Here is a 20,719-nt window from a genome sequence, read left to right as displayed (position 1 = left end):
GCAGATATAGAAATAAAATTAATCTACGTAATACCCTCTGAGGGTCTCGTATTCCCACCTAGAGCCAGGAAGTCTTCCTGCCAAGTAGCAGGGACCTAGAATTTCACCCACAAGGGTCTCAGCTGTGGGCCACCTCTCCAGGAGATATGGTGCAAGTTTCCTTCTCGTTGAAATTTGTCACCAACAATCGCATTCTACTCACGACTGGCTGGAACTCAGAATGAGTTCAAGATCAAAGACATGGAGTGCTAAAGGCTTATTTTTTTAGGGGCTCGAACTTCTTTGGTTACATCAATTTTCATCACTGATTCGGCCATAGTTCCCCTCTAAAAACCAAACATGCCCACTCTAGAAAAAGAGAGATTTTCCTAGTCTAGGCATAGGGAGTGGACTTGCGTCTCTGAGGATGGGGGGCATCTATGAGTGAGGAGAGGCAGGGAACTTGACCGAGACACTACCCTCCCGCTCTTCCTGGTGCGGGGGTGGGGAGGGGCATTTCCCATTAAGTTCATTACTGCCAAGAGGAGACCAGTTCTCCGGGTGGAACTGGAAAAGTGGGTCCAGTGTGGGGGGACTGGGAAGACAGCGATTTCTAGGGGATTGGCAGTAGTGGAGAAATGGTCTCTAACATCGCCCAGGGCCCGCAGCAGCCGGTTCCGGGCCCTCCCCGCAAATGAAGAGCCCCGCAGCCCCGGGAGAAGCAAGACCCACTTCCGGGTTTGGATGCACTCCCTCCTGACCCCTCCCAGCACCCGGTTACGGCGTCTCCGGACGCATGCGCAGCACTCGTCTGCCGCTCTGGGACTGGCCTGACTTACCCTAAACAACTAATCCGCTCCTCCCCCTCCCGCTTGGGGCGTACCATTCGCGTTTGGGGGGAGGCAACGCGTCCCAGAGTACTCAGAAGCCCTGCTCCCCTTCTTCAGACGGGGAGAAGGTAAGTTTGCCTCAGATTTTAAAAGTTCCAAGAATACGAGAGCCTCAGAGGCCCGTCGCCGAGTGATAGCCCGACGCTCTCGGCTTTGCCTACAGCCGCATACTCTTCCTTTGAGGCGCTGAACAAAGTGGCACGCCCGGATCCCAGCTGATCAGCTGCTGGGCTTTGGCGGCGGCTCCCCCGGGCGAGACCATTGTGACTCCTTGGGAGGGGTGTGTGAGGAGGGGAGGGGGCGGAGCGGCCATTGTCCGGTCAGCGCAGCCTCCGGGGGAGGGGAGAGTGACGGAGCGAGCGGGGCCCTTGACTTCACAGCGGTCGCTGCTACGCCAGAGCCGGCGGGGGCCTCAGGTCCTTCCCAGCGCCGCCGCACGGGACATCGCTCTGGCTGCGAGCGGCGGTGGGAGCTGCCGAGGGCGCCGGGTCTTCCCTCCTCCCCCGCGGTCCTCGGTTCACCCGTACGCCCCTCCTCCTCAGCTCCCCTCCCTCTCCTCTCCGCACCTCCCCCGGCCCCCCCCGTCTCTGCAGGCCGAGTGGTGCGGCCCGCCTCCAGCTGACCGGCCTGGAATCCCGGCTCGGAGCCCCGGACTCGCGCCCGCCCGCGCGCCCGCTCCCTCCCCCTCCCCCCGCCCCGAGCCCCCCGACGCCGCCGCCGTCGCCGCTGCCGCCTCCTTCGAGCGGGGCCCAGGCCCAGCCGCCGCCACCGCTGCCGCCGCCGAGCTCCGCCGCCGCCGAGCACCATGGGAGACGCCGGGAGCGAGCGCAGCAAAGCGCCCAGCCTGCCGCCTCGCTGTCCCTGCGGCTTCTGGGGGTAAGTGTCCGGCCGGGTGGGGGCGGGGGTCGGGGGCGCGGGCGCGGGCGCGGGGGCTGCCCGGGCAGGCCTTGGGGCCGCGGGAGGCCGGAACCCTGGGGGCTGGGCCCTAGCCGGGCCTACTGGGAGGAGGCAGGGGCCGCATCTCGGGGAGGGGCGCTGGGTGGGGAGCTGGAGGTGGGCAGAGAAGGCCCTGCCCGGGGTGTTCTGCCACCCTTTGGGACTCTCCTACCTGAGGTTTGGGCCAACAGGGGCCGCCCGGGCCACGGGTGAGGGGGGCAGGGCAGGAGGGAGGGATGAGGGGGCGGTGTTGGCACCTCCGGGTGGAGCTGGGGTGCCCCTTTCCCTTGGCATGTGGAGGCCAGCCCTCCCTCCCCGCCTTGGTATGAGTTGGTGCCCAGGCACCAGGAGGGTATTTCCTCTGACTTTTTCACCCCCCCGCCCTGTCCCCCAGAGACTTGCATCATCACTTCCTAAATTATATCCCAGTGCCCTATTTGCTTTTAGGAAGCTGTTCACACGTCACCCATTTTTTAAAAATCCAGCCCGGAATCCAGGCTAATGTAAAGTTATAAGACTGTAGAGGTCTCACCTTTATTTAAAACACGTTTCAGAAGATCTGTAAAATTTTCTTGCCTAAAAAAAAAAAGTAAATAAAACTCAAGTCAGCCTGGCTTGGGAACGTGAGAGCCAGTTTGCTCAATTGGCACAAATTCCTTTCTCCCCATTTTTTTAAATGATAAAAATATTCACATTGGCCAGCCTGCATTATTACTTGGCCATCCTGTGTTAGAGTGAAAAAATAGGAGGTGGGAAATCAACTTTTCCACATATAGTTAGATTTTAAATTCTCCTTGTCATGCTTGGAGTTTCGTGAATTTACCACCTTTCTTTCCTAACAGGTGCCTCCATCCTACCTTATGATTCTAATTGTATTGTAAAGAAACCAGAGACTTTGAAGGACTTTTGTGATTGAGCCCCTTTTTCTTTTCTTTTCTTTTTTAAAAAATTTTCCTAAGACATAGTAGATTTCAAGGTGCATAGAGGCAGTAAGGAAATGATTATTTCGGCGAGAACATCTTGGGAAGATGTACTTAAGTATTTTATTTTTGCTACCTCCCAGGTGTTAGGAATGGTTGAGGTACAGATTAAGTCTGATTTGGGGGAGTGCAGAGAAAGATTAGAAAGTGGATCTTAATGTAGTTTTGTGTGGAATTTGTCAAATTCAGAGTTTGCAACAAAGAAATAGTTTCTCATTTTCTCATCTTTCTGCCTTTTCTTTCTCAAAAAATTCCTGGTGGAAAGAGGTTAGTCAAAAATAAGTTATGGTATTACCAAAAGTTTTGAAGATGTGAAAATATTTTAGATTTTATAGTCTTCCTAATAATTGGGTTGGCTGCTAAGTGCTTTCACAGGTCATCTAATTCCCAGAAATCTTAGGAGGTAGAACCATTATCTCTTTATAGATGAGGAAGTTGAGGCTTAAGAGGGTGGATAACTTGCCCCTTGCTTACAGGGAGTTCAGAGTGGAGCTGGTGAGCTCTCCAGAGTGCTTGGTACCATCACGTTTATGACATCAGTCTACTGCCTTGGAAAAATCTGGTGTCACAAGCCTCTCATTGTAACTCATAAGAAGACATGTGGCTCAAAGAAAGTAGCTGCCAATGGCAACTAATGCCCAGGTTGTATCAGAGGCTTGTTCCCTGGCAACGTTTATGTCGTTGGGACCATTATCATGAGTGGAACCCTTATTGAAAGACTTACAGCAAGATGGAGAAACTGAGGAAATGGAATAGCCTTTTACTTTTAGCCAGCAGAGTTCTGAATAATGCCAAGAAAGTTTGATGTTGCAGGGAGGAGTAGTTAAACTGATCTCATACCTGACCTATAAGCAATCAGGCTTGCTTTTTTGTTACTTTCAATTTGGCCTTTTTTAGGAACTGCAGTTTGCCTAACAGTTGTGAGCACAAAACTAATATTTTTATGTTGAAAAGAGTTCTTTTTTAATGTGTAAGGCTTTAAACTTTTCTAAAGGAGTTTGTAGGTAGCTGTGTAGTTTGCATTTTATACCAAAGTGTAATGATATTGCTGCCTAGTTTCATCATAACTGGCTTTGAACATTGTCCCTTATTATATGGGTCACATTCATACTATGTTCATTAAGTAAACTTGAATATATTCAACAAATAATTGAGTGTCTCTGATACAGTGGTGGACAAGGGGGCACTGGCCCCATCCTCTGGGGGGCAGAGGGCATAGAGAAGTAAAGGGACAGAATAAAGTGTGTTAGGATTGGTATAGGGTGCGATGGGAGGGGCACTTAACCTAATTGAGGTGGAGGTAGAGGAAGTTAGCCTGGAGGAAGTGACACCAGCCTAGGCCTGCAGGAAGACTAGGAGAGAATGGAAATAGAGGAGTTTTTTCATGCAGAGGGAATAGCATGGATGAAGGCCTGGATGTGAGAGAGAGCACTCCACATTTGAGGAACCAGAAGTTCATTGGGGTTGATAGGTAGATTGTGAGGGGGGGATCCACTAGAGATGGCAAGAGAAGCTGGTGATGCAGGACTCTATAGGTAATGCCTAAATCTTTGGACTTTTATCTTGAGTTCACTAAGGAACTATGGGAGAACCTTGAGCAGGTAGTGTCGTGATTTTCTTCAACGTGAAAGATTGGATGATGTTGAGAGTGGCCTGGGTGTGTGGGTATGATTGTGCGTATGAATGTGATGTTTTTATGTTCGTGGGGAGTTGCCAGAGGTTCAGAAGTCTTGTCAGGAGGAGTAACCCAGAGTAGGGATGATTGTGTGTAGTAGCCAGGGAGAATGGAGAGAAGTAGGTAGCTGTGAAAGCCATTCAGGAGGTATCTTTTGCCTTTTCCTTTGATGAAAATGAAGGTGAGTGTGTTATCTGAAAACTTCAGTCAGCATTGCATTCTGTGGAAGCCGTACGTCTATAAAGTCAGCTAGCCATGGCCCACACCCAGCCCTTTGCAGAGGAGCCTCTCACCAGAATGTTCTGGCACCAGTAGACTGAAGGCAGTTCCTTAGGATTGCTCTTCTCTGTAGTGACTTAGGCTGCTGGACTTGCTGTTGAGTCAGGACACCAGTTAGTTGGGCTTGGTTAGATAGGAAAGCTGTGAGGTCTTGCTTGTGGGAATGCAATTAGAAAATGGAATGACAAGAGGAGCATACAATGCAAGTGTTTTGAGTGCTTGAACAAGTAAAGTTTCTACTTTTCCTTCTCTTGGTTTATATTGTATAATTGTGTGCAAGTAATTAAGTTATTATTTTATAGAGACCATCTCTCCATTGGGAAGCATAGCTACCTTGGAAATTGTTGAAGATTTACCTCTTTATAAAAGTCGTAAGGTGGGGCACCTGGGTGGCTCAGTTGATAAGCATATGCCTTTGGCTCAGGTCATGATCCCAGGGTCCTGGGATTGAGCCCCCGCATTGGGCTCCCTGCTCAGTGGGAAGCCTGCTTCTCCCTCTTCCTCTCCCACTCCCCCTGCTTGTGTTCCCTCTCTCACTGTGTCTATCTCTGTCAAATAAATAAAATCTTAAAAAAAAATTTGTAAGGTGTTTGCATGGTGTATACAATGTTTTTAGAGTTAATGATCATAGTTTTTTCTCTGAGATATGTACTTAAAACTTTTAGTGAAATGTGAGCGTTTTTCTTGGCTCATTTTTAGGCATTCTGTAATCATGAGAAAAACATGCTAGTTTGTAATAGTCAAATCTGAAGTGAAATAGTATTTTTTTTAGTTGAAATATATACAAAAGCACTTTTAAACTACACAGGTATAAGTGTTATTAATTGAAGCTACATTTTAAATTGTTCAGATAATTAAAATGTACTAATACATGTAAATTCATAGGTATTTTCAAAAGTTGTTGAAAGAGCAGACATTCTAAAAAAGAGAGGAAGAAGACTAAGACACTAATATACTGAGTATTGCAGGATAATAAAAAAGGATAATTAGGTAGGATGGGGAAAGATGGACTTTTTTTTTCTAATTTTACTTATTAAATGTAAAAATCCAATTGTTGGTATTTTGCTTTTACAATTGGAGACCATCTCTATTGTAATGTAATACGGAAAATTTTGGGAAGTACTATTTCTTTCATAATTTTAAAGTATAGTATACATAAATGTGCAGTCTCATATTTAGGGAATAATGGAGTATTTAAATATGGAATTTATTTGGTAAACCATTGTTTTTGATAAAAAATAAGCTCTTAATGAATCATGTCATAAAATAAATATTACATGGATACATTTTCTTTAGGGAAATAGATACCAGTATTTTTTGTGATCTATTCTGTTGAAGCGTTTTATTCACCAACTAGAGATGCTAGATAATGATGTATTTTAAATAAAATGGGTTTAGGCAGAGATCAAGAGTCCTCTCACAAACTGTATTCCATTCCTGAAGAGGTTACTAGTAGAAAGTTGATTGAAATATAAGATGATTTGGTTTATTCCATTTTACTTTTGGGAATCACAAGGTATTAACTAGTTAGCTTAAATAGAATCTCTTATTTTTTTCTTTTTTCTCCCTCTGAGCCCAGGCCTTGGGAATTGATGTAGAACTCTGTTTCTGTCACTTCGTGAGTCATCTGGCTAGTGTGCCTAGCTCTGAACAGTGTGGGGCCCTGGATTCTTCAGTCTTAGTCTCCCAGTTAGAACATGTTGCAACACTTCAACCAGCTTAACCTGGGCTTTCAAGTTCAAGTGAATACAGCATGAATTACTAGATAATCAGTAGAATGTTTATTCCAGTGATGTCACTGATTATCCCTTGATTATAAAGCCCCCTTAAACATTCCCTTAAAAACAAAACAGCTCATTTGTGCAGTTTTACTTTGCATTTTTGAGTATTGTGCGCACCTGAAGATGTGACATGATACAATGAAATACTCACTGTCAGTATGTTTATCTACTTGCCCTGTTTTCCTGATTGCATTTGGGTATTCAGAAAACATAAAATTTGTCCCTTTGATGTGACGGAACACAGATTTTTTTTTGAGAAAACATGGTCTTTGTTTACACTAGTTTGAGGGAACAGCTTTTTAGAGTTAGATCCAGTTAACGTATAGGACATACAGGTCTTTCGGTATTACCCTTTTCTCCCATTTACTGTCCTCCTGCCTAAAAAAGAGAACTTAGTACTTTAAGTCGTACTGAAAAGTTTTGACTAAAAATCTCTTCTTAATCCTTAATGGTATTAAAGTTAACATTAGTTCTCATAGACTAACCTTTTCCTAGGTAGAAAAATCAGAGAGCTAAGAATCTTTTTAAGATTTAAATATTTATTTTAGGGCGTGCGGGAGAGAGAGAGAAGGAGAGCGAGCACATGCAGCACGTGTGGGAGGAGAGCTCAAGCATTAGCATGAGTGGGAGGGGCAGAGGGAGAGGAGAAAATTTCAAGCAGACTCTGTGCTGACAGTAGAGCTCGACACAGGGCCCTATCTCATGACCCTGAGATCCCGGTGCAGCTGAAACCAAGAGTAGGACACTTGCTTAACTGACTGCAACACCTAGGTGCCCCAGGCTAAGAATCTTTTGAAATGAAGTCCTTAAGAAAAGAACCCAGCATGTTAAATATATTTACTGAGAACAGAATAGTAAGACTGTGAGAACTAATATAATTTGGATTTTTATTAGATCATAAAGAGGTTGTGTGTGTGTGCAAAGTGATACAAAGTTTCAGAATCCTATAATCATAAAGATTGAGGTTAAAATTCTTTTTTTCTTTTTGAAGAAAGGTAAAGTTTGGTACAATGCCACATGTAGGAAGTGACTGGTCACAACCCAACACTTGTATAATTTTAATGAGACACTTGAAAAATCGTCCATATTCAGGCTTGTTGGGTGTGTGGGACTTGTATCGAGCAGTTTGTATAAGAGGGACTTCATTCCAACCGGGTGGATGACATAATTGTCACTCAGTTCTACTAGGGGCTTTGAGAGACAGGCTGATCCTGCTCTGGACTGGGTCCCTATGTAACAAGATTAGGTTGCTGAATGAGATATTTTTAAGAAGAAATTTACTGTATGTGTTAAATGCAGAAGAGAGGTTAAGCAACTTTGCTTTAAAAACCAGAATCTAAGAACATATTCTAGAATTGTGCTAGGCATTATGGTAGCCACTAGCTCCATATAGCAACTTATAATTCATAGTAATTAAAGTTAAATAAATTCAGTTCTTGAGTTATACTAGCTACATTTTAAGTATTCACTAGCTCAGTAGCTACCCTATTGGGGAACACAGATACAGAACACTTCATCCTTCCAGAAAGTTCTTTTGGACAGTGCTCTTCTAGAACATTGACCTGATAGACAACCAGGATTTTCAAGCCTATTTTTTTCTCTCTTCAGCTTTGTTGAGATATAATTGACATTTTCAAGCCTATTTTCTTGTGAGTTCTTCAGACTCCTGTTTTCTTGTCTTTTGAAAATGAGGGACTTGTCTAATTTAGCTCTAAGTTTCTTTCCAGCTCTAACATTTTATTTCTATTGGGGGAAGCAATGCTATTGTTAATTCAGATTACTGGGAAGTGTTCCTTTGATCAGTTTGGGAATTAAAATGTCAGTACATGTTAGTCCATAATTTGAGCAGTTTTTTTTTATGTTAGCTTTTAAGTCAATCATCTTTGCTCTTTTCTTAGCATTCTTTAACTGGCAACCTCAGAGGCCTATACAGGGAGGTGTTGGACTAATGGAGAATCAGTTTTTTAATTTCTCTTTAGTGAGAGACTTTTTGAAGGTATTCACCTTTGGACTATGACTTTTGTGGCGGAATATTTGTTTTTACAAATGTAAATCTGATATGGCAGCTTTTGATATGTGATTGGGGATAAGTGCATTGGATTTTCTGGTAAATTCAAGTTCCCACGTACAGAAGAAGGTGGAATGTTTTGAAATATCCAGTAACAGTGAGCAAAACCACTGTGATGTGCCAGGCTGAGGGAATGGTACGAGTTGAAAGAAAACGCCATGTCATCCTTGAGGCCAGGGGACAGAGCTGCAAACAGTGCTGGACATCTGGAGTTGTGGCTGCAGCTGTTGACCAGAGGAAGGAAGAATGCAGTGGGAAGAAGGTGCAGTACTAGCTCATTGCATCTGTTCATTCAATAGTACCAGATGTCCTGTATCGTAGGCAGGTGTGATTAGGGCAGAAGAATGTCCTGGGAGCTTGCTATCACCCTGGCTGTGGGTGGTTGGTGGGAGGGATGAGAGCAGACCACACCACAGCATTTTGTGTTTCTAATTTGCAGACAGGCTCTATTTGGCCTCACTGCTGCCTCATTAATGACCTGGGAAAGAGTGAGGTTGGTGATGTATTTGGGACCTTTTGGGGAGTGCCTTTTCTCATTTCTTCCTGCTAAAGTGGAATGGTGTAGAGTAACAGCTTTTGATGTCTTAGATCTATTTCTTGGACTCTTATGCACTGGTAAGTTGAAGTGCATTTATATAAAATAATCACACTCTCAGCCACACTTTTGGAAGAAGTATTCTGACTATTCAAAAGTATCACAGATACGCTTCCCACAGTCAGGTTCTTGTCCCACGCATTTTATTTTCTCTTGCATGCTTATGTTGGTAGAATTTCTGAACACAGTGTGAGGTTCTGTGGTTTCTGGTACCTAGCTGGAAGAGTGGGGGCAGGAATTTGGAGAACATAGATTGGGTGGAGGGCTTTCCTAAGCATGTCTATGCTTCAAAGTCTGCCTATTTCAGGTCATTGTTTTTCAATTTTCAACCCTTTCTAGGGTGCCTTATATGAATAGATGTGGTGGCAAGTTATTGCCCGAAAGAATGAATGAGATACAAAATAGATTACAATCATTTTTGAACTGTCCAGAAATATATTAACCAGCAAAAAATAATAAAAAATAAACTGGAGGTGGGAGAAGGTATGATATATTTCAGTGTGAGTTGTGTTCTAGATTTATGATTTCTAGATTTTTGCACTTGGGGAGGAATGGATGGTATTATTTTTCTTCTTCAGTTGCCACTGAAATCTAGAAAACCAGGTTTTTCAAGTCTTTGTGTGTTTGCATATGAAACTTTGCATGTGTGTATAAAATCTTCAAAGTATATGACTTTACATGATTTTATGTAGTTTTTCTTTCTCTTTTAATGTAACACAAAGCTGTGCTACTCACCTTTAAAAATAAAGGAGTGTTCTTGATGCTGATCTATAGAAATGTTCGCTTAGGGGAACTTTTGTTTTATTCTTTTGTTGATTGGGGGGATGTTCATATAATCTTTGAGGCCTGTATTCCCTGTTTCTGTGGATAGGTCACTGTTAATTAGCTCTCCCTGTCATCCGTGTCACCCACCCTTCCCCCCACTGCCAGTGAGAGGTGCTCAAACCATGCATTTTATTTGTAAGGCTAATCTTTTTCTTCATTGCATATTGGGCAGGATATAATCAAGGAATAGTTGCTGTGACTTAAATTATAAAGATACAGTCTTGAGGGAAAGTATGGAGATTGCATGGTATATACTTGGGTGTCTTTAGGGGTTTATAATCTCGGTATCGGTATGGATTAGTTTAGAAAATGATAGCCACAGTAAAAACCTGTTCTGTGGAAGTGTATGTCCCTAAAGACTCCATTTTCTTACCCTTGGTTTTAAACTGTCTAGTGACTAGGGAGGTATTCTAGTTGAAAGCCCCCTAGGTTTACCTGAATAGTTTTCACTAGTTACATTGTATGTTGTTTTGGTTGGAGTTAGTGACTAGGAAGAATGGACTGTGTTGGTTTTGCGTTTAAATTTGGGATGCAAAAAAAGTCACTGCACAGGTCTGTTATCAACTAGATTTGAGGGTGAGTTGGAAGAGGAAGGACACAGAAGGTGGTCAAGGGGAAGACTGGAGTGTAAGGGGGATGAAAATCGGGAAATGTAGATGGAAGTGGAGTGGTGGTAATTAGGAATGAAGATGCTTTGTGGTCACCACTTTCTAATCAAAATATGAGAGGTGGCTGCATCTGTAAGGGCTAGAGAAACTAATGTGAACAGGTGGTGGGTGGGATTAAAGAACATGCTGTCTTCTCTAGAAGTGCAGGGTGTGAGGACCCTGGGGTCTTGCAGGGAAGTGCTAAAGATCATAGAATAGGAGCTGTGGTGCACATTCCAAGCTAAAGTTTAGTGGAAATGAAGCAGCTTTCAGCAGATTGGTGTTCCATCTGTTAGAACCCCCTGAGCTCTTTCTTTTTCTAAGCTCAAAGACACCTTTTCCGCCAGTTAAAGGATGGTGTTTCGTGGTGTCTCTTTGTAGCAGGCTGTGGAGACTCCATCTACCTTCTTTCCCTTATTGGTATTGCCACAACCAACTCTATTGTGTGAGATGGATTTTTCTTCTCCCTTCTCAATTCCTGAGTCAGATGGAGAGTTCAACAAAGTTTCACCCATTTTTACTTGTTGTTCACTAGCTTTACTTACTGTTCTTGGAAAAACAACTCTCATAAGCCCTTCTAGATTTTGCAACTAATACTTACGGGGGGAGGTTACGTTAAATGTTAAAGAATTTAATAGTAGTGCTGCCTGGGGAATAAGACCTTTCTGTTTGCTGAGTGGCTAATGAAAGGTTGCCTGTCATCCAGTTCAGGCTCTTCCCAAGGGCATGCTGATCTCTTATCTCCAGAAAACCAACCGAGTTCAGCAGCTAGGCATGGGTTTTGGAATCAGAATCCTGAGTTTAAAACCTGACTTTGAAACTTTGTGCTTGACTTTGGGTAGTTTACCTCTCTGCCTCTTTATCTTTAAAATAATAATAAAAAAGAATATTTTAGAGTTGCTTTGAGGTTTAGTGAGCTCTAATGCCTGTCAAGCCTTTGGCACGTTGCCTGACCATGGTAATTACATTTACTAAAGGCTAACTTCCCAGCCTTGAATGAAGGAACATTGGTGGTAAATTAGTAGATGCAGAACTATCTTACCTCAACTGGGCAATTTGCACTAATGGCAGTCTCCAGATCAGTGCCACCTAATTAGTTGATGAGGTTTCTGACCAGCCTTTGTCCAGTTTCACTTTTTCCAAGGCCAGTCTCTTGTTCAGTAAGCATTTGTTGAGTACTGTGTTGTGGTCTTGAGCTCTGCTAGGCATGATATACCCTGCTCTGGCTTCTGCCCTAGGAAGGCTTACAGTGTAGAAGGGGAGGCAGACCAATAAACTGACCAAACACCATGAGGAAATTGCTTTGGGGGGATCATCACAGAGTGATGTGAGCAGTGAAAGGACATCTTACTGAGACTGGGAGTGGAGGATGGCCAGGAGGGCTTCTCTGAGGAGATGGTGCTTAAGCTGGGTATAAAAGGCAGGGGGAACAACTCGTGCAAAGGAAGAGAGGAGTGAGAAGGCACGGCGAATTCAGAGAATTGCAGATTCAGCTTAGTATGTTAGTAGCAGTGTATGGCAGGAGGCAAGATGAAGCTGAGGAGATGAGCAGGGGCCAGTTATGAGCATACTTGATTGCTATGCTGTTGAGTTTAGATTTTATCCTGGAAGTATTTGGGACCATTTAAGGATTTTAAGGATGGATGACAGATGATACTTATGTTTCAAAAAATACCTGGCAGCAGTGTGGACGAGAATTGGAGAGTATAAGCTTGGAAGCAGAGTCCAGTTAGATCATTTAAACCTTTTTGGGCCATGGATCCCTTTGACAATTTGGTGAAGACCATGGACCTCTTCTCGGGAATAATGCATAAATAAAACACCTATGATTATGAAGGAAACCACTTACATATAAATATACCTCTATCTATATACTATGGGGTCTGTGGACCCAAGGTAAAGGAACTCTGAGTAGGAAAGCTAAGGATGAATATAGGCTGAAATCTGGGTATTTTAGTCCATTCAGGCTGTTATAACAAAATACCACAGACTGGGTGGCTTATAAACAGCAAAAATGTGTTTCTCATAGTTCTGGAGGCTGGAAATCCAAGATCAAGGCACTGGCAGAATCCGTGAGTCTGGTGAGAGTCTGCTTCCTCATGGATGACGCTGTGTTCTAACTGTAACCTCATGTGGGTGGAAGGGGTCAGGGATCTCTCCAGCCTCTTTTCTAAGGGTACTAATCTCATTCATGAGGGCAGTACCCTTATGGTCTAATCACCTCCCGAAGGTCTCAACTCCAGACACCATCACATTGGGCATTAGGATTCAATGTGTGAATTTTGGGGGGACACAAACATTTCAGTCCATAGCACTGAGTTGGTGAGGACTGAAGAGAGGGCTTGACTCTAAGAGCAGAGACAGATTGGATGAGGTATGGGAAGGTGGAAAGGAGAAGAGAGGCAGCAAGATTTCTGACATGTGCAACTGGGTGAAAGATGGTCAGTCATATGTGGTGCGTATAGAAGTTCTACTTAGAAGCTGGCTATATTTTGAAAGGTTGTTTGTGAATGCAATTATTCCTAAATTGAAAGTGAAATTGTAGGTAGTGATTAATGCCGTTTGTCAGTGATGTGCAGAGTTTTATTTGGTAGAAAAAAGTTTATACTTTGGAATTTCTTTTTTTTTTTTTTTAATATTTTATTTATTTATTTGAGAGAGAGCACATGAGAGGGGGGAGGGTCAGAGGGAGAAGCAGACTCCCTGCAGAGCAGGGAGCTCCGATGTGGGACTCGATCCCGGGACTCCAGAATCATGACCTGAGCCGAAGGCAGTCGCTTAACCAACTGAGCCACCCAGGCGCCCTATACTTTGGAATTTCTTAAGTTGAAGTGATTCTGTCTGGAAGATGAGGGACTTGTGGGGGAAGAGAAGATTCGTTTTAGACAGATTGAACATGTTTTTTGGTGAATTAGATGGCATGTCTGTACTTTTATTGTACCCTTTTTTAATGTAAACTTTTCGATTAAAGTGTAATATGTATAGTGAAAATGCATACATCTAAAGTATATAGTGAAATGAATTTTTGCAAAGTGAATATACCTGCAGGTAACCAGCACCTATATCAAGAAATAGCATTCTTATTCCCCAGGAGGCCCCACTTGTATCTTCTCCAGTCACTAGCTCATTCTGCTCAAGGGTAATCACTATCCTGACTTCTAATGCCATAGATTACCTTAAATATTTCTTCTTCTTTTTTTAAGATTTATTTGTCAGAGAGAGAGAGCGAGCGCGAGCACACAAGCAGGGAGCGGCAGGCAGAGGGAGAAGCAGGCTTCTGCGGAGCAGGGAGCCCGATGCGGGGCTCGATCCCAGGACCGCAGGATAATGACCTGGGCTGAAGGCAGCTGCTTAATGGCTGAGACACCCAGGCGCCCCCAGTTTTTTTCTTAGATCTCTTTTTCTACTTTTTTATTGAAGCATAATTTAGTTTACTGCACTCAAGTGTATGCTTTGATGAATTAAAAATATTTTTTTAGAGCAATTTTAGATTCACAGCAAAAGTGAACAGGAGGTACAGAGAGTTCCCCTATATCCCATCACCCCCCCATCTCCCTTACTGTCAGCATCCCCCATGAGAGTGGTACTTTTAATTGTCCGTGAACCCTCATTGACACTCAGAAGTCCATAGTTTACATTAGAGTTCACTCCTGTGCATTCTGTGAGTTTTGACAAATGTATGATGACATATATTTATCATTATAGTATCATACAGAATGGTTTCACTGTCCTAAAAATTCTCTGTGCTATGTCTATTCATATCCCCACCCCCGAGCAATCACTGATATTTTTACTGTCTCCATAGTTTTGCCTTTTCCAGAATGTCATATGGTTGGAGTATGTAGCCTTTTTAGATTGGCTTCTTTCACTTCGTAATATGCATTTCAGTTTACTCCATGACTTCATGGCCTGATAGCTCACTTCTTTTTAGCACCAAATGATATTCCATTATTTGGATGTGCCACAGTTTGTTTATTCATTCACCTACTGAAGGACATCTTTTTTTTTTTTTTTTTGAAGATTTTATTTATTTGACAGAGATAGAGAGCACAAGCAGGTGGAGCTGCAGGCAGAGGCAGAGGGAGAAGCAGGCTTCCCGCTGAGCAGGGAGCCCCATGTGGGGCTTGATCCCGGGACCCTGGGATCATGACCTGAGCCGAAGGCAGACGCTTTAACGACTGAGCCACCCAGGTGCCCCGAACTGAAGGACATCCTGATTGCTTCCAACTTTTGGCAGTTATGAATAAAGCTGCCCTTAACATTCACGTTCAGGTTTTTGTGTGGACATGGTTTCAGCTTGGGAAATACCAAGGAATGTGATTACTGGATTATGTTAAGAGTGTGTTTAGTTTTGTAAGAAATTGCAAAAACTATTTTCCAAAGTGATTGTACCATTTTGCATTCCCACCAGCAGCAGGGAATGAGTGTTTCTGTTCCTCCACATGCTTACCAGCATTTGATGTTGTCAGTGTTTTGAATTTTCGCCATTCTAATAGATATGTAGTGGTGTTTCATTAATTTGCAATTCATTAATGATACATGATGTTGAGCATCTTTTCAGATGATTATTTGCCATCTGTACATCTTCTTTGGTGAGGTGTCTGTTCAGGTCTTTTGCCTGTTTTTTAATTGGGTTTGTTTTCTTACTGTGTTTTAAGAGTTCTTTATGTATATTGGATAACAATCTGATCATCAGATACGTCTTTTGGAAAAATGTTCTCCCAGTCTTTGACTTGTATTCTCATTCTCTTATTTTTATGAATTTTTATGTACAGCTTGATGATTCTTTTCACGTGTATGTAAGTATATAACCACCACCTACCCAGATTGACACATAGTGCATTTCCAACATCCCAGCGGGAGTCTCCTTATTCCCTATCCCAGGTGATACCCCCAACCTTTTCTGACCTTTATCACCATGGATTAGTTTTGCCTGCGTTTTAATTTTATGTAATGGGAATTATACAGTATTTCTCTTTTATATGTGACTTTTCCCCCTCAGCATTATGACTCTGAGATTCATCTACATTTGTGTAGAGAGGTAATGATTTTACATTGGTTTGTGGTATTCCCTTATATGATAGCATAATTTATCCTTTCTACTTTTTGGAGCTTTTTGGTTTGGGGACATTATGAATAATGTGGCTATGAACATTTTTGCATGTGTCTTTGGTGGACATAAGCATTCATTTCTCTTTGGGTATATACCCGGCAGTAGAATTGTTGGGTTATAAATGTGTGTGTGTGTGTGTGTGTAGTATATACATGTTTAGATTTAGTAGATACTGCCAGTTTTCTAGAGTGGTTTTATCATTTTACACTCCTACGCAGTATATGAGTTCTGGTTATTCCACGTCTTTGTCAGTACTTCATACTGACTGTGTCTTTCATTTTGGTTGTGTGTGCGTTGTGGTTTTAATTCGCATTTCCTTGATGACTAATGAAGTTGAGCAACTTTCTTTGTTGGCGGTTTGGCTAAACTTTGTTGTGAGGTTTTTATTCAAACGTTTTGCTTTTTTTCCTGTTGGGTTGTCTTTTTTTTTTTTAATTCATTTGTAGGAGTTCTTTATATATTCTGGATACAAGTCCTTTTTCAGATAGCATGTAAATTTTCCTATATAGTTTTGCCATATCTTTTAATTTGTTCTTTTTTGTAATTACAAAAGGAATGCATTCATATGATAGAAAATTCAAACAACACAGTGAAAGTGATGTCTCCCTTCTGTACCATACCCAGAGTTCCATCTAGTGAGAATCATGGCTAAGTTTCTTGAGTATCCTTCCAAAAGTTTCCTGTGCATATACCGCATTTATTCCTTTTTCTAACACAAGTATAGCACACTACACTGTATTTTGTACGTTGGTTTTTCTACTTAACTGTATTTTAGAGTTCTTTTCTTTTTTTTTTTTTAAAGATTTTATTTATTTATTTATTTATTTATTATTTTTATTTTATTTTTTTTTATTTTTAAAGATTTTATTTATTTATTTGAGACAGAGAGAATGAGATACAGAGAGCATGAGAGGGAGGAGGGTCAGAGGGAGAAGCAGACTCCCTGCCGAGCAGGGAACCCGATGCGGGACTCGATCCCTGGACTCCAGGATCATGACCTGAGCCGAAGGCAGTCGCTTAACCAACTGAGCCACCCAGGCGCCCCAAAAGATTTTATTTATTTTTTGACAGAGAGAGAGACAGCGAGAGAGGGAACACAAGCAGGGGGAGTGGGAGAGGGAGAAGCAGGCCTCCCGCTGAGCAAGGAGCCCGATGTGGGGCTCGATCCCAGGACTCTGGGATCATGACCTGAGCCGAAGGCAGACGCTTAACGACTGAGCCACCCAGGTGCCCCTAGAGTTCTTTTCAAGTTAACATATATATTTCTACCTTTTTATTTTATTTATTTAAATTCAATTTAATTAACATACAGTGATTACTAGTTTCTGAGGTGGACTTTAGTGATTCTTCAGTTGCCTATAACACTCAGTGCTCATTCCATCAAGTGCCCTCCTTTTTTTTTTTTTTTAGATTTTATTTATTTGTCAGAGAGAACACATAAGCGGTGGTAGCCATAGGCAGAGGGAGAAGCAGGCTGCCTGCTGAGCAAAGAGCTCAATGCAGTACTCGATCCCAGAACCTTGGGATCATGACCTGAGATAAAGGCAGAGGCTTAACCAATGTCCATCACCCACTCACCCCATCTCCCCCCACCTCCCCTCCAGCAACCCTTCGTTTGTTTCCTAAAGTTAAGAGTATCTTATGGTTTGTCTCCCTCTCTGTTTTCATCCTATTTTTCTTTCCCTTCCCCTATGTTCATCCGTTTTGGTTCTTTTTTTTTTTTTTAAAGATTTTATTTATTTATTTGACAGAGAGAGACACAGCGAGAGAGGGACCACAAGCAGGGGGAATGGGAGAGGGAGAAGCAGGCTTCCCGCGGAGCAGGGAGCCCGATGTGGGGCTCGATCCCAGGACCCTGGGATCATGACCTGAGCCGAAGGCAGACGCTTAACGACTGAGCCACCCAGGCGCCCCCGTTTTGGTTCTTAAATTAAACATATGAGTGAAATCAGATGATATTTGCTTTTCTCTGACTTATTTTGCTTAGCATAATACCCTCTAGTTCCATCCGTGTTGTTGCAAATGGCATGATTTCATTCTTTTTGATGGCTGAGTAATATTCCATTGTATATATACACACCACATCTTTGTCCATTCATCTGCTGATGGACATCTGGGTTTTTTTCATATTTTGGCTATTGTGGACATTGTTGCTATAAACATTGTGGTGCATGTTTCCCTTTGAATCACCGTGTTTGTATCCTTTGGATACATACCTAGTAGTGCAATTGCTTGGTTGTAGGGTAGCTCGATTTTTAGCTTTTTGAGGAACCTCCATACTGTCTTCCAGAGTGACTGCACTCTACCTTCTTTTTTTAAATGGCAACATGGTATTCCAGTAGGTGCATATACTAAATTCAATTTAACCAGGTTTTCTAGTCACTTCTTGATGGTGGTGGTTGTTATTACTGTGCTATAAAAATGGTATCAGGTATGTTGAATTGTAGGGCTTATGGACTATCTAACTGTGGAGTAACGTAGGTGTCTGAAGGTTAGGAGGGAGGATGAGTCACAGCTACACCATTTAGGGTGACACATAGGTGCATAGGTCATAGCTGAAGCCAGTGCAGCAGGCAGGATCACATAGAAAGTGCTGTTAGACCAGTGGTTCCCTCGGGAGTAGAGATGGGGTTGTCAGAATCACTTTGGTAACCTTTTCTAAAAAACACATTAATGCTGCTTCCCCCAGCTCCAATATAGTGTGTCCAGGGTGGGATCTGGGCAATTCTTTTTTTTTTTTTTTCCTCTGTCCTTTGGCTAACTACTCCCTGTGTATAACTTTCCTTTTGAGATCCAGTTGTTATGAGTGAGAAGATAGCTCAAGATGGAACCCTGATAAACACAAATAGAATAAGAGGAGTTTGAGGTGGAGATGGATTGACAGAGATAGGAAAATTAAGTGAGGGTAGGGTCACCAAAACCAAGAGGGGGTAGGTTAGTGAGAAAGTGGCAAGTAGGGTCATTCTGCAAAGAGTGGTCAAGTAAGATGATGATTGGGATTTCTCTGCTGCTTAAAAGTGCTAGAAGAATTTAAATAATGCTTTTTTAGACATGTTGTACATCTCAGCAGTGTTCTGGCTCAGTGTGGTACTAAAATACCTTTTGTGAAAAAGCACCATAATTACATTTCATGAGTACCAGAAATTAACTTCTGTTGATCCAAGGATCCAGTAATCGGGAATTAAGAAACTTTTCTTGAATCTGTTTATAATTTTGGTTTCTATCGATTCTTTTCCAATGATAATTTAAGAGTTTATATTAGACTTAAAAACAGACTTGAACTATCAATTTAGGTTTGAAGAGCTATTTTGTTCTTCAAGTCTGTAGGTTCTGGTGGAGAGGATTGCACTTACCTGATTGTCTTGGTATTTTACTTAAATTTATAGATTTAATGCTCTTGTGTAAGCTTTGTTTTTCTATGAAGAGAAGTCCCTTTTATTTAGTCTGGACTTTTTATCCTTGTAAATATTCAGGTATCTTTTCCAAAGTTTTTCCAATTGAGTGTGATGTCTTTTTGAAGTATGTCTATGTCACTGAAAAGACACTAAATATTCTTCCTCCTTTCCTCCCCCACTCTTTTTTTCAAGGGGGTACAGTTTAGGATGGGGTAAAAGGGAACCAATCATCCGGGAGGTGATGAAATTAATTAATTCATTAATAAAGTAGGCTCCACGCCCATCATGGGGCTTGAACTCATGACCCTGAGATCAAGAGTCACATGCTGTATTGACTGAGCCAGCCAGGCGCCCCTGAAATGTCTTTGTTTCTTTCTTTTGTTTTTTAAAGATTTTATTTATTTGAGAGAGAGTGCGCATGCATGCAAGAGAGAGCATGAATTGGGGGGGGGGGGCAGAAGGAGAGGGAGAAGCAGACTCCCTGTGGAGCAGGAGCCCTGAGACTGAGATTGAGACGGTGAAGGGGCTCTATCCCAGGACCCTGGGATCATGACCTGAGCCAAAGGCAAGATGCTTAATTAACTAGCTGAGCCACCCAGGTGCCCCTGAAATTTATTTTTTAAAAATTAAGCTAATATATATTTAGGAAAAAATTGGTGAGATATGAGGTGAGATGGAGTGGTAAACTTCCTGGCTGATACTGATTTATACTGTTTTTTTTTTTTTTTTAAAGATTTTATTTATTTATTTGAGACAGAGAGAAATGAGAGAGAGAGAGCACATGAGAGAGGGGAGGGTCAGAGGGAGAAGCAGGCTCCCCGCCAAGCAGGGAGCCCGATGTGGGACTCGATCCAGAGACTCCAGGATCATGACCTGAGCCGAAGGCAGTCGCTTAACCAACTGAACCACCCAGGCGCCCGATTTATACTGTTTCATTCATGATTATGGGTTGTATGTATCAGTATGACACAAGAAGAAAGGACCTATTAGTCTACGCGTAGTGTGATTGAGAGGTAAGGTCAAATTGCATTTTTCAGATGTTATGAAAATACTATTTTGCTGCATTTTCTTTTTACAAACAGACTTCAGTTTATTTAGCAATGTGACTACTGTATTATGACTTTAAGGAATTTTAAGCATTTGAACACTTAAGCTGATCAAAGGTAGTTGGATTATTTGAATTTATAGATGAGCTCTTATTAAAGTACAGTTGTGTACACCATTGTGTTAATGGTAAATATGTTAATGTTAAATATGTATTAATGATAAATGTATGCAAATATACATTTTAAACTTGTTTAAAATATATCAGTGCAGTTTAATAGTCTTAAGTTTATTGGCAGCTTGCTGTTGATTCATTTTAGAATATCCCAGGCCAGGAGGGTGAGGTTGATGCTGTTTTGACTCCTTGGTGCTTTATAGCATGGAGACAGATAGGAAGGCCGAGGGCTGCAATGTGGGCAGTGACTGAATCCGTGAACAAGGACAGCTTGCTGTATTTTAATCCAAAAAGATTAGAAAGTTGGTGCCTGGGTTCCTGGCTCAGAATTAGATGC

The 20,719-nt window shown here is 42.3% G+C and overlaps 1 protein-coding gene across 2 annotated transcripts in view; it reads left to right on the top strand.

The window, feature by feature from the left end:
- Window positions 1–1,596: 1,596 nt before the first annotated feature.
- ZFAND3 (zinc finger AN1-type containing 3) overlaps window positions 1,597–20,719 on the top strand; it is a 337,499-nt gene continuing 318,376 nt past the window's right edge. For both annotated transcript variants that reach the window (XM_021684705.2, XM_021684704.2), the window contains exon 1: window positions 1,597–1,745. In XM_021684705.2, the coding sequence (XP_021540380.1) occupies window positions 1,675–1,745 (71 nt within the window). In that variant the 5' untranslated portion in view covers window positions 1,597–1,674. The remainder of the gene's footprint in view (window positions 1,746–20,719) is intronic.

The sequence above is a fragment of the Neomonachus schauinslandi genome, chromosome 8, assembly GCF_002201575.2.
Source record: "Neomonachus schauinslandi chromosome 8, ASM220157v2, whole genome shotgun sequence".
Classification (NCBI taxonomy): Eukaryota; Metazoa; Chordata; class Mammalia; order Carnivora; family Phocidae; genus Neomonachus; species Neomonachus schauinslandi.
Note: the sequence above shows the minus strand (reverse complement) of the source record. Positions and strands in the feature narration are given on the sequence as shown.